This window comes from Cynocephalus volans, chromosome 14 (genome assembly GCF_027409185.1).
Source record: "Cynocephalus volans isolate mCynVol1 chromosome 14, mCynVol1.pri, whole genome shotgun sequence".
Classification (NCBI taxonomy): domain Eukaryota; kingdom Metazoa; phylum Chordata; class Mammalia; order Dermoptera; family Cynocephalidae; genus Cynocephalus; species Cynocephalus volans.
The window spans coordinates 102,137,996-102,152,208 of record NC_084473.1 but is presented as its reverse complement, the minus strand read 5'-3'; the positions used below and the strand labels follow the sequence as shown (position 1 = coordinate 102,152,208).

At 45.7% G+C, this 14,213-nt stretch overlaps 1 protein-coding gene across 3 annotated transcripts in view; it reads right to left on the bottom strand.

The window, feature by feature from the left end:
- Window positions 1-10,061: 10,061 nt before the first annotated feature.
- The window catches only part of NCK2 (NCK adaptor protein 2), a 141,427-nt gene continuing 137,275 nt past the window's right edge, over window positions 10,062-14,213 (bottom strand). For all 3 annotated transcript variants that reach the window (XM_063078143.1, XM_063078144.1, XM_063078146.1), the window contains one exon: window positions 10,062-13,277. In XM_063078143.1, coding sequence (XP_062934213.1) covers window positions 13,083-13,277 — 195 coding nt within the window. In that variant the 3' untranslated portion in view covers window positions 10,062-13,082. The remainder of the gene's footprint in view (window positions 13,278-14,213) is intronic.

Below are 14,213 nucleotides of genomic sequence, written 5' to 3'. Positions count from 1 at the left end.
CCACTGTCAGCTGATAGATGCCTCCATATCTTTAATTAATTGGCCTATTTCTAAATATAGTAGTCTCCCCTTATTCATGCGGGACACACTCCAAGACTGAGTGGATGCCTGAAACTGCAGATGGTACCAAACCTATATACACTATTTTTTTTTGTAATCTATACATACCAATGATAAAGTTTAACTTATAAATTAGGCACAGTACAGTAAGAGATTAACAACAATAATAATGAAATAAAACAATTATAACAATATACTATAATGTAAGTTATATGAATGTGGTCTCTCTCTCAAAACATCTTATTGTACTGTCCACCTTTCTTCTTGTGGTGACATGAGATGATGAAATGCCTACATGATGAGATGAAGTGCAGTGAATGACTGAGGCACTGTAATGTCACAGTTACAACTTATAAATTCTTCATTTCTGGAATTTTCCATTTAAGATTTTCAGACCCTGGTTGACCCCGAGTAGCTGTAACTTCGGAAAGCAAAACCACAGCTAACGGGGGACCACCACGGATCAGTTTCAGACATGAGACTTCTGCCAGGATGGGTGAGGGTTCAGTGCACAACACATCTCACCCGCTTTCCCATCCTTTAGTACATCACATCACCTTTCTTGCTTCTTTAGAGGTCAACTTTGTGACTTTAAGCAACTTCCAATAGTCTATCAACTATTGAAAGACTCTCTAAGGCTTTCTTTCAGCAATTTTCGCCTTTTCACTGACCAGCTTTGTTTTCTATATTTTACTTGTGCGTAGTCAAGGCTGGCAACATTCCCACGATGTCAATAGCCACTATATTTCCACACTGCTTCATGACTGCAGCATTCTCTCAAAACTGAGAATATTAATTTTACTCACTTTAAAGCAAGTATTTGTTTAATTAGCTGTTTCTTTAGTTGTTAATTCTTCTATTGAACTTTAGAGCTTCTCATGATGTTTGCTTTCTTCAGGTTTTGATAATTACTGGCTGTTTGTCCACCTGCTTGTTGGATGCTAGTTTTGTTTGCCAGAGACTTTCTCAAGTGATAGGTAGGATCCCAGAAACTTATTGGTCTAGAGTCAAGGTGCACCCACCAGGGACCCCACATACACTTATTCACAAGCCACCACCGTACACTCTACACTCTGTGCTTTGGGCACCTATGCATAGAGTAGACAAAGTAGTGGATATGGCTGGGGCTGAGTTCTAGAATCAGGAATGTGCTGAGAAGATGGCCTGAGCTTATCTTCCAGCAGGAGCTGGAAACCAGGAATAGTTTCCAGCCAGGAAAAGAACTGTATAAGAGTAGATATAGATAACCAGAGAAGACAGAACCCAGAAGCCTCCTGGGGACCTATCTCAGGGATCCCTGGAGGGTCATGGTCAGGAGGAGTAGCTAGCCCAAACTAAGGAGGGGGTCAAGCCTCTCGCAGTAGAGGCTTCTGACCTGAGTCTTAATGACAACTGGGAGTTAGGTAAAGAGGGTGGTAATCAGAGGTGGAAAGATGAACTTTCCAGGCAGAGGGGAGAGCATGGCAGGACCAGCTGTCTGAAAATAGTATGTTTTGACTGGAGGGTCAGAGAGTTGGGGCTGCTGAGGTGGACAGAGCTAAGCATGAAGGGACTCATCCTGGGGAGATGAGCTGGGAAGCGGTTTGTACCTGGTGCCCTGTTACCCATCGCTGCGTAACAAACCACCCAAAGAGTGGCTTAGAACAGTAACAGTTGTGATTTTGCTCAAGAATCTGCAGTTTGAGCAGAGCTCAACAGGGAGGCTCCTCTCTGCTCCACGTGGCATCTGCTAGTGGGCTCCACCGAGGATGGGGAGCTCTGCTTCCACCATCGTGGGGGTCCGGCCAGTGCTGAGGGCTCAGAGCCTTGGCTCCTTCCCACCTGGGCCTCTCCACAGGCCCGGCTCCCTCACAGCAGTGTGGCTGTGTTCCCAGGGTGCACAGCCCAAGACGGCCAGGTAGAAGCTGCATCACCTTGGTGACCACACCTCCAAAGTCATGGAGCATCATTTCTGCCTCCCTCTATTAGTAAAGACAGTCTCAAAGTCCACCCAGCTGCAAGGGGAGGGACCCAGACTCTATCCCTTGGAGATCGATGCCAGGGCTCTAGAAGAGAACTGGTCATTTTTAGAAAATACAATCTCCCACACACAGCAACTGTGTGCAAGACAGAGAGGAGGTGTTGAGGCTGGAGGCAGGGAGACCCATGAGGAGACTTACTCCAGTGAGAAAAGGGCAGTGGGGAGGTAAAGATGTATCTGGAATCTCTTAGCCTCTGGGAATCAGAGAGGGAGGCTCAGGGATGACAAAGTCCAGGTAGGCCACGCTTGGCCTCGCCAGGCAGGCTGTTCGTGTGGCCTCCGGGGCTCAGCATGCTGCTGTGGGTGCGCAGTCCCCTGGCCTTGGTGCCACACTCTGCCTTAGAGTGCTGTCTCCACACCGGTCAGGGCGGTGGTTTCCATGTCACAAGGAGGCCTGGAGTGCCACCCACCAGCCTGCTGCTCCCAGGTATTCATAATGAGGCACAGCGCACGTGCCAGCTCTTCCAGGTGACTCCCAGGGATGCATCTTCCCAAGACTGGTGCTGAGGGGCGCTTCTGCCAAGAGAGAACAAGAAGGTCTGGTCCACTTCCAAGACACGGGAACTCCCAATGGTGGCTTGCAGTGGAGGGAAACGACCCTGATTCCAAATGCCTGGCCACCCATTCAGTCAAAGGCCAAGAACGTTCAGGGCAACAAAAGCCAGGAGTGGAACCAGCTGGTGGGTGCCCCAGATCACGAGTTCAATAAAACCCTTGCATCCTCCAAGGCTACCTCATGGCCTCTCCTCTGTCGTTGGCCTTTTCAGCACTTCCCTTCAGCTGATGGCCCTGCCTCTGTCATGGAAAGGACCTTAGAACCAAATAGCTGGTGCCTGATATCTAAGTTGCGGTCCCAGCAGGAGGGCAGTGTGAAAAGAATCCCCCACAGTGTGGACCAGTGAAAAGATTAGGTGCATCTAATGATGTGTAGGTGATTGATTGCAGAGTGCCTGGTAATGAAACAGCAGCTGGGTCCCTGGACCTCGGCATGGCCAGGAGCACCTGCCGGAGGGGACAGCATGGGCCCAGAGCTCAGACTGAGCCTGCTGCAGGGGCTTCAGGCAAGTGTCCAGCCGATGTCTGCACCAAGGACCTTTCTGACTTTTTAATAGAAAGTCCCAGCAGTTGAGAAGGCAAACCCAGAAACCTCCCACAGAAGTAATGCCAACACTGTTGGGGATAACAATGATTTCTTTTATAATAAATATTTCTTAATCCCAGGAACATTTTGAATTAAATATAGACATGTTTAAAAGAATCAAACTGCTAGCATTAATATTTTTGAGATAAGAAATCTGTGCATATTTGGTAGTTTATGTATAAGAACTTATAAAATGTAATAGAATATGGCCAGTTAATTTAAAATGCATAATTAGACTTGAATTTAAGTTGGAATCTTACTAAGTGTAGAAACAGTATGGGAGCATTTAAGAGAATTTAAAACTCACCATATTTATAAGTTTAACTTAATAGATTTCCAAGTACTCTTAAGTACTTGGAAAAGATTGTTTGTTAATTAGATAATTTAAGTACTTAAAAAAGGAATGGAATTAATAGACATATAAAGGCAGTTTAAAATACTTAAAGGAGTTTACTTAATTCCATTTTTAAATGAAACTATGCATTAATCAAAGTGGTTAAAAGGAATTGCTAAATGCTGGGTTTATAAATAAAGAATATTGGTACGCTGAATTTAAAAACTTAAGAACAAGGGTTTGGTAATTGTGTATTTATTTTTTAACACTCAACTAACATCCTTTTGGATTTTCTTTTCTGCATTTAAAAGCTATCTGTGAGGACACAAAAATCTCCTGCTGACAACCTTGTCTTTCCTGGGGGAACAGAGGGCGTCAGACAGGCGCCTGTCCTCTGGCTGCCAAGTCTGCAGGCCGACTGTGTCCCCAGGTCTTGTTCCATCGCTGTCCAGAGCCCACGGGAGCTCTGATCCCTCCTGGGCCTCCCTTCCCCGCCATCAGCTCCCCTCTGCACGGCCAGTGCACAAGCGTTGCTGTCCCCACCCCAGGAAGCCCCCAGCCTCCAGCTGTTCTTCCCTTTCTCTGTGGTTGCCCCGGTGTCACGCTCTCTATCGCTGTCTCGCCACCTCTTTCCCAAGCCCAGGTGCGAGTGTGAGGGCACCTGGGGTGGTCTCCGGACCCACGTCTCTTCTTTCTCTGTGTTCTCTCCCCGGTAATCCCTTCGCCTTCCCTGGCTTTAAACGCCATCCGTGTCCTGACGATTCCCACGTTTCGCACCGAGTGGTACACACAGCCCAGCCTTCTTTGACAACCTCCTTCAATGTCTGATTTACCACGTTTAAAACTGAACTCCTGAGAGACTGGACAGTTTTCCACATTCACTGTCTCCCCTCAGCCTTCTCCTCCTGTCCCTCACTCCAGGCCGTCCCCCAACACCACGGGCCCCCAAGTCCTCCCGCCTGCCTCGGGCCACACAGATACTGTCTCCATTTCAAGTTGTCTCTGGGAACTGACAGCTTCTCTCCTTTACGTCTCTACTTAAATGCCAACTCTTCAAAGGAGACTTTTTTTAAAAAAATTCACCCTGATTAAATTAGGCAGCGCCCTCATTTTCCAACAAAACGGTTTTCCTGTTTATCGTCATAGTTCCCCACCAATCCCTAATTTGCGGGGTTTTGTGTCCTTATGTACTGACTGCCACTGCTCCCATGAAATGCAAGCTCCCCGAGAGCGAGCTTTTACTACTGAGACCCACAGCCTGGCACAGGGACCAGCACCTGAACCTTGGTTGAATGACAGCTGCATTTACGCAGGGAAGGGTGTCTAAAGGGCAGACAGATAAAGCCACTTCAGGTCAAACTGTCCCAGTGGGTCTGGGCTGCCTGTCTTGATCCTGATGGATTCAATGATTAAAGCCACAGGCAGAGGGTAGGTGGTGACTGTCGGGACAAGATTACTGTCTGCACTGCTTACCTTCGCTGATTTAAATGCTAATTATTCTCCAGCATCAACTTTCTTTTAGAACTAATCTCAAGTCACATGTTCATTTTCTTTCAGATTTCAGCTTTTCTAAATTAGGGTAAACTGTAATCTATGCACACCACCTATGGATTAAGGTAACCAAAAATTAACCTTTCAAGACAGTATAATGTAAATTGAATGTGCTTTTTAATGTCAAGATGTGTGTGGATTCAAGGATATGCACAGACTGAAGTTTAAGCTCCCATGTGCAGTTCCTGATGTGAGACTGAGTTCTAACGGTATGACGTTTTCCTGAGTTTTATAGAAATGTCACAATAGTCACACCCATTAGGATAGCTACTATCAAAACAGAGAATAACGTGTGTTGGTGAGAATGTGGAACGGTGCAGCCGCTATGGAATCAAGTATGGTAGTTCCTCAAAAAATTAAAAATAGTATTACTGTATGATGAAGCAATTCCACTTCTGCATATACGGCATACCCAGAAGAATGAAAAGCAGGGATTCAAAGAGATGTTTGCACACCACGTTCATAGCAGCACTATTCACAAGAGCCAAGAGGTGGAAGCAGCCCACATGTCCACCACAGGTGAGTGGATAAACACAATGTAGTATTTACATGCAATGGAGTATTATTCAGCCTTAAAAAGAAAGGAGATTCTGGCACATGCTCCAACATGGGAGAACCTTGAGGACATTGTGTTGAGTGAAATGAGCCAGACACGGAAGTAGAGATATTGACTGTATGACTCCACTTATAAGAGGCCCCTAGAGAGGTCAGATTCATAGACAGAGAAGTAGAGTGGTTGGTGCCAGGGGCTGGGGGGTAGAGAAAAGTGTGGAGTTGCAGTTCGGAGGATGAAAAAATTCTGGAGGTGGGTGACGGCGACGATTACACCAAGTGTGAATGTACATAATGGCACTAAGCTGTACACTTAAAAGTAGTTAATATGGTAAACTTTATGTTATGTATATTTTACCACAATTCTTTGAAAAGTCACAATAGGTCACAGAGCACATTTTGCGTCTTACTTAAAGGGGTTTTTCATAAATTCTGTGTAGATTTAGACAGATAAGGAATAACACTTCTACTGAATGTGGTGACCCCAGCTCGAAGATCCATTTAAATGGTGCTCATTTTCAGAAGACACATGGTCTTAATCAGAGATGGGGACACGGGAGCCTGATGGTCTGTCCCCTCTAAGACCTGCGTGCATGCACACTCAGGGCAGATGAAAGTACCCCAGGGACCCAGAATACACACTCTTTTTTAGCTAACACTTGATCAAGTCGAGTCTTCCTTTCTAGTGTTTGAAGTGGCTTTGGGTTAACTCTAATAAGCTAGAGAAAGCTGTTATTTTACAGGTTCTCTTTCTTCTGTTGCTAATCTAAAAATATTTGTTAAACACCTACCGTGTACAAGGAGCCAGTAGTAAGAACTTTGAGAAAAGTTTTAGGTTGAACCACCAAATTGCCAATATTCAACTGTTTTTGAACCCCCCCAAAATGGCAATTTCTTACCCGAGTGTGTGGAATTGCAAAAACAGGCTCCAGTTGGAGGCTGAGGGAAGCTGAGCAGGGAGGGGACAGTAGTAGCGGTGTGTGGGTGGGCTGTCTGTTCCTGTCTCTAGGGACAGGAGGGAGCCCAGGAGCCCTCACACGCAGCCGCCAAGGGATCAGAGTAATGCAAAGAAGAGGGAGACGGTCTACGAAGGCTGTGCAGTTAAAAATTACTATTTAGTATAGCAGAATGCAATGAGAAAACAGACTAAATTCCTGGAGGCTGAGAATAGGAAATACATATTGGGGGCAGATGTGGACCTTATGAAGGCAGGAGGTGGTGGGGTTGGATGGGGGTGGGGGTGGGGTGCTAAATGAGAAAGAAAGGGGCAAATGGTGCAGGTGGGCTTCCAAACCAAGTGAGAAGGAGAGTCTTGGTATCATGGACAGCAGCAGGACTGGTTTGACTAAATGCCGAAAAATGACAGAATGCCACATAGAATTTTGCAAGAAAAACGTGTGATGTGCGAACCACATCCAGCCATGCAAGCATTCTCTTCTAAGGGTAACATCGAGGCACGTTCACAGGCAAAAGGGCTGAGTGCCCTGTTCTCTTCTCTCTTGTTGACTCATCCAGTTCCATGAGACAAACATGGACCGAGCACCTACCAGGTGCCAAGCTCTGTTCTATTTAGGTTACACCAGTTCACAAAGCAAATACCCCTGGCCTGGCAACTTCATTCTAGTTGTGTGTGGGTTGACAGAGAACCAATAATAATCATAGTAAATAAGAAAATTATCCAATATGTTACAAGTTGATAAGTATTATGGGGGAGAGGGGGATAAGAGCAGAAAACGGTGGGCAGACGGCAGGCGGAGCAGACTTCACTAGAAGGCTCTCAAGAAATGCTCCTAGATGAACAGGATTGTGTATTCAGCATTCTGCAATGTTCTATCTGCTATTAATTGACTCATTACATTTTCAAATTTGGCAATCATATTAACAGGCATTTTGGGTGAAAATATTGAGTACAGATAAAATTATTTTCTAATGCCACCAGGGAACCAAGCAAAGACCAGAGCAGAAATCTTTCTCCCAAGTATTTTTCTACAATCAGTACAACCGATTTGAGCATCTATTTATATTCAACCAATTTGGTCCATGCAATTTAAAATATATAAAACTTTTTTCTAGGTATTTTTCATTCTGATAATTTACATCCACTATAGAAAACTTGGTATATATTAAAAAGTGTGAAGAAAATAAAAATATTTGTAATTCCTGCAAATGACTTCTAGATAGTTGTGTAACTATCCCTGCCTTGAACATATAAAAGCAGCTCTAAGGACTGACTACCACTGATAATCAAAGGACACCACAATATGGGTGGACATTCCCAAAGTTGCATTCCAAAGGCACTTTGAGCAGAGACAGCACCTCTAACCCTCCAGCACTGAAGAAACCACTGTGGTGGACTAAACGTGATTTGGATGCTGTTTGGACATCTATGTCCTGGTTGGGCAAGCATTTTAGTTGGTTTCATTACTCCGATGTCACTCCCTCCTTACTGTATTATGCACTGCACGTCATGGCACTGAACGGGAACTCCTGAGCACTTACAGAGATGAATACTGCTAGCAACTGGGTTCCACGCGTGACAAGAGGGAGTTTAGGCTGAAATCACTGGACAGTGCCTCTGTGGTACGACACGCAGACGTGGTCTGGAACTCGGACTGCTCTCTACTGGCCTCCTTTAGGTTAATACTTTGTCACATTAACCTATTTCTTTCATTAACCGCATTTAACAAGTTGAACAAAAGTTCTAAGCATTTCACCTCATTATGTAAAGCAGTTTACCTTATTTAAATGTATAATAACATCTATCAACTGTAAGAGAATCCTTAAATGGCTGTATGAAAAATGCAGCTGTGCACCTGTGTTTTGGAGGCCATGGAGGCCCAGAGGCCCCAGAACGTGCAGGAGTTCATGCCGCTGGTGAAGAGCAGAGCCCTGGCGGATGCCAAGGTGGGCCGCTTCCATCACCATGAGAGCAGGACCTCTGCTTTGTACAAGTCCACCGACCTTGTGGACGTGGAGCTTCCTCAGGCCATGACCTAATTCTGAAAGGCCACATGCCCTCACCCGCCAGCAGGAGCTCGAGGACAAGACCCTGGTGCTCTGGTTTCTGACTTGGGCTACAGATTTTGGTCACCCAGCCAAAGGGCTGGCCAAATGCCCGCCCCCAGGGGAAGAGGTCACGCATTTTCTAAAAGCTGTCAAAGGTGAGCTTTTATACCAGCTGTCTTCGGCACTAACCTGGTGTCAAACAGCAGAACCCTCCAAAGATAGAACACAGCAAGTCTTTCTAGTCAGCTGTGCTGCAGGAAATGCGAATGGAGGTTAAGGCAAATAAGGACTGGCGAGAAAAGGAAAAAAAGAGCACTCTAGGCATTCAAGATCAGACACTTCTTCCTGTATGGTCTGATGAAAAGGACACGCTGGAGAAGGCGCATGTTGAGAGCAGTGTGTGTACATAAGCACAGAGGTGGGAATAGGCAGACCCCCAAAGGTGTCAAGGAGGCCAGAACCCTAGCCAAAATGCAGGCCCGAGCCACCCACATCAGAACCTCCAGGGAGCATGTTGAACAGGCAGGTGACTGTCCCTGCCCCTCCGAATGGGAATCTGAGTGGAGAAGCAAATGTTCTAATGGCTGGAACTATAGCCTGTCCAGGGCTGGGTGAGCCGCGTTCTTAGAACAGCCGAACAGCAGCGGCAGCTCCTCAGAGCAGCGGGCACACATCCACTGAGGACACTCGGCCTTGGTCGACTTTTGCTCAGTACTCAACAGGCCATAGTGCTGTCAAACTCAGGCAGAGAATCTCGTATTTCACACCTACTACCTCCCCGCAAAGGAGAAAATAGTGACATTTCCTGTCTAAAAGAGGATCATTTTTAGGGATATGAACTTGTTAAACCCTCAGGCAAGAAGGTGGTGCTGAGTATGGCCAAGTATGGCTTCTGGCCCTGAGCTTAACGAAAGATGGGCCACAGAAGTTTGCTAAAACAACAGCTCTTCAAACACCTCTAAAACACAGGGTTGGATGGGCTCTAAGACTGCTAGCGAAAGACCACACGGAGGGTCTGATGGAAACAGCTCTTCGGTGGGGTCCTCTGAGGAAGCCCACGGCTAACGAGGCACTGGTGATCTCAAGAGACGGGCATGTGTGCAACGACAGCTGTGTGCTGTCCCGTAGGCCTCACACAAACCCTTCTGCCAGGGCCACCCCGGGATGGGGACAGCAGACCCATCTCACTTGAGAGCAAACACATCCAGAGAAGCTGGGTCATCTGCTTGAAACCCCAGGGCTGATAAGGACACCTGGCACTGCATCGTGCTTGGCCTACAGCAGGTGTACCAGCCTCTGGATGAACCAGCGCTGCCTCCGGGAGAGCAGCCAGTTCCCTGAAATGACCCTGCTGATCACGCAATCACACGCCAACAATAAACCATGCTGGACCCGAGTGAGAAAAAGGCCCAAACCAGGCCGTTTATTGAAAAGTGATATCTTAAATAATACTTTCAAACTTTTCTATCCTTTCAGTTCTAAACTCTGGTGTTAAGAAATTATTTTGCCAGACTTGCATTGGGCAGCAAGAATGATAGAAAAGTTCATTACAAACCAGGTAGCACACAGAAACCAAAAGACAAAATTGTACTGGCACTGAAAATATTTTGGTTGGAAATGTCAGTTTCAGAAGTTATAAAGATTCTAATTAAAGATTTTAATTTGTGATGCACTTTGAGAAAAAAGGTGACAGTTATAGTTCCCTAGAAACAACACTTCACGGCATTTGGCCGTAAGCTGCCTGTGAAGGGCTGGGTGGTTATGTACTGAACTTCTGTGGGATTCACACGTGGCACAGTGTTTACATAAAATGAAGGCACGTTTAAATGCGAAGTGTGCAAAGTTATCCAGCTATATAATGACTAACCTTCACTGTCCTCTGCTGTCTGTACAGAGGCAATGGAGTAGCAAAACAAGATTTGTCCAGATCTCTGGGTTTGCAGGAAGGTTGGTGGCATTAGTGCCACCTGCCCAAAGCATTAGTTATCCACACCCCATGGGATCCTTCCTTGACCACCCACTCTCTCTATAGGCTCATCCTGGACTATCAACCCACCTGATGCCAGGACATCCTGGGGTGCCGGTTCCTTAATAAAATACATGTTAACTGATGCTGACCTAGTGCAGGCAGCCGGGAGACTCTCACAAGGCAGATGTGACACGAATGAAAAAACTATCAGTTACAACTACGAGCCTTGAAGAAGCTCCTGAAGCCAAATGTGTGTCTGTGTTCCATCCTTTGATTGCTCGCTTCCTCACAAATTGCCACATGTAAGTCACAGTCCTTTGGCTGACCATGCACTCATTTTTTTAGAGGGACTCTAGCAAAAGATCAAAATGTAATGCACAACAGTGAATCTTAACAGTCTGCAGGAATTGTTTTTCCATGGATAAGGCACAGAACAGAGGTATTTTGTCTAGGGTAATGACCTGCCTCACTCATCTAAAACTCTATTCAGAGATGACTGGGTGCTGCCAACCTCAGGTACCAGATACCAAACTTCTAATTTATTACCATCAAAGGCAATGAAAAGATGCAATTAACTCACAGGAGACAGGAGCGGTACGCTAACTGCAAACTCTCATGAAACGCCTCACTCCTCTTGCATTCCCTCCTAGGCTGGGTGGGAAGGGCCCGGCCTGGGGCAGACCCCTGGCTTGCATCCCCGCCATGCCCCGCGATGGCCCAGTGTCTTTGTGTGTTGACTTCGTACCTCGCTTTCTTCATCTGTAAGATGGGGATGAGAGCAGGACCCAGCTCACAGGGTGGAGGAGGAACAAATGGGGACCCTGTGCCTGGCCCTGAGGGTGCTCAATACGTACTGGTGATGGCTGGCCTCAGGGGCACAAAACCTGCACCACTGGGTTGCACTGCCCATGCCTGGCAGTGCCAGTGACTGGCAATGCTGGCAGTGCCAGTGGGCACTTGCTGAGCAAAACAGCAGGGGAGAGGTACACCGACCACGAGAGCTCTGCTGAGAGCGGTGCAGTAAAACATTTTTTAACAAATAATTTCCAGAGAGTAAAGTGAAGACCAAGCTTGAGATTCTGAGTTCTCTTGGAGTTTCACTAATTAAAACCTATTATTTCAATATACAAAACTGTGGGGGTAGGAAAAGAACACACTCTGAAAAAAGAAAACAAGTAATAAACATGTTAAACTCCTTCCTAAAAATGTTCCCTTTCAGCAATGAGTGTTCAGTAAATGCTGCAGTCATGACTCTCCCTGACTCTGACTCTTTCCAGATAAATACACACAGAGTCTTGTCATAATACTTTTTTTTTTATTACAATATCCAAAAAACTGGGTATGCAAGTTTAGGGGATCTCAAGACCCCTTCTTCAATCGTAGGAATGTGCCATCTCAAGAATGTATTTTTAAACTATAAAGAAGTTCAAATGTCAAGAAAAGAGAAAATGCAATTTCTACATAAACATTCTGTGTCTCTTACTACCAATCACATATTCTTTTGTAAACCCTGAAAAATTTCCCTGTAAAGCAAATTATATATATATATATATACATATACATATACATATATATATATATATGTATATATATACTGTGTGTGCGTGTGTATAAAGTGTTGGTAGCCCCCCTTCCCCTTAGATCAGCTCTTTTCCTTAAATCATCTGCATTAGTGTCAACAAACGGCTACAGATACATATTACTTCGAGAATTAAATACATAATTGTGAAATTCAAACAAGCCGAAGGGCAAGAGGAAAAAGCACTATGTGGATGGCACATGTGGGGTAAATTACCAAAACATCTGTCCTTCTGAGTCATGGTTCCCTCTTCTGCAGACTGACTTTCAAGGGAATTCTCTCTTTATTGCAAGCACAGCCCCAAGGCACTGGACAATTTGCTCACTGCTGTCTCTCTGGTGGTTCCAGTATTGCTATCAGCATGGGCGCTCACTCCCTGCAGAGTCTGGGAGCCACATCATGGCACAGGACAAGGAACAAGGGCCGCTGGGACCAGGGATACTGCATCTGCTGCCTGGCAGGCAGAGGAGCCCAGGGCTCCAGTGCATTCAGGCTGTGCTCAATGCCTTTCTAATGAGGATTCTGTTGGCATGAGCAATCTAAAGACACTCTCGCCGTTTCCAATGGAAAAGAAATATAGTGAACAAGCTCGCCCCTTTCCACCTCCCATCCTTTAAACCAGGCTGGAGGGTGGGGGTGGTGGGCTCAAGCATGGGTGTGAGGCCTGGGATGGCAAATGGGAAACAAAGCAACAGAGTGAGCTGAACAGAAAGACAGACAAGGCAAAGGAAGCCAGAGGAAGCCGGTCAAGGTGAGCCACCAGCAGACGGACCCTCCGCAGAGCAGGAAAGCTGGCTGACCGCTGGCCCTGGGGGCGAGTGTGGCACTGAGGGCCTGGAGCTGGCTGGGCACAGGGCCTGCGGGCCGCCATCACTGCAGGGCTCTGACGAGGTAGAGCTTCTCCCCGTGCTCACTGGTGAAGATGGGCGCCTTTTTGTAGTGTTCCACCAGCTCGTCCATGGTGTGGAATCGCCGCTGCCCAATGCAGTAGACATTGTCCACGAGCTGCACCTTGAAATGCTTGTTCTTCCCTGATGCTTTAAGAGATACGGAGAAGTCACTGGGCTGGGGAGGAAGCAGAACACGGGTTACATGTGGGTCACAGACAGGAGGTGCCGGAAAACCCACAATACTTCATGCTGTGGGACTCAATGATTTTGTGTACTATCCTCCAAATCTTCCGTTTACCTAAATCCAAACCACCATGTGGCTCAAATGGTGAAGTCTCTGTTTTAATGTCTAGTAATGGCATCTGATACTCAGAATGACCTGAAGGCAGCCCAGGATTCTTACGTTCTGAACCAAAGAAAAATTACCATTTTGCTTAGCACAGTTTTGGTGCTAAATGCATTCTAGTTATTTGAAAAGTGGAAAGTCATTAAGGAATGTATGGCACCTATGTTAATCTGGATGCTTAAGAAACAAATTTTTCATTTCCCAAACTATTTTTTGATAGACTTGGAATTTACTAAAAGTGGTTTGCATGTAGGGAGCTGCTAGAAAATTTACTTCTTGTGACTTCTACCATTACTACAAATTAAGCCATCAAAAGTTTTCTAATACTAAGCTATTTAAAGATAAATAAGAGCAGGGGAAAACTCTGGTAGCATTTTAAACACAGTTCATAATATCCCAGAGGGGGTTGTAGTATGTGTGGTTTGGGCACTGATTTTATTGAGAAATGTTTAAATTCTGTGATTATGTCAGTGCCTTACTTATATTTGAGTATATTTTAGAAATCTATCATTTTTTATTAAAATTAGTCTTTTATCTCATTTACTGAAAAACATGCAGGAAAGATATTGAAGGAGGAATGTTCTTTGTAAAAAAAAATAAAATAAAATAAAATAAACCAGTATTGACTAATTCAACAAATAATTATTTACTGAACACTGACTGTAGGCCAGGCAGGCCACGGCCTGGATGCGTGAGCATGGGGGGCGGGTGAGGTGGTGCTAGGGGTCAGGACAACCCTCTGAAGAAACCAGAGCTGACCCTGAG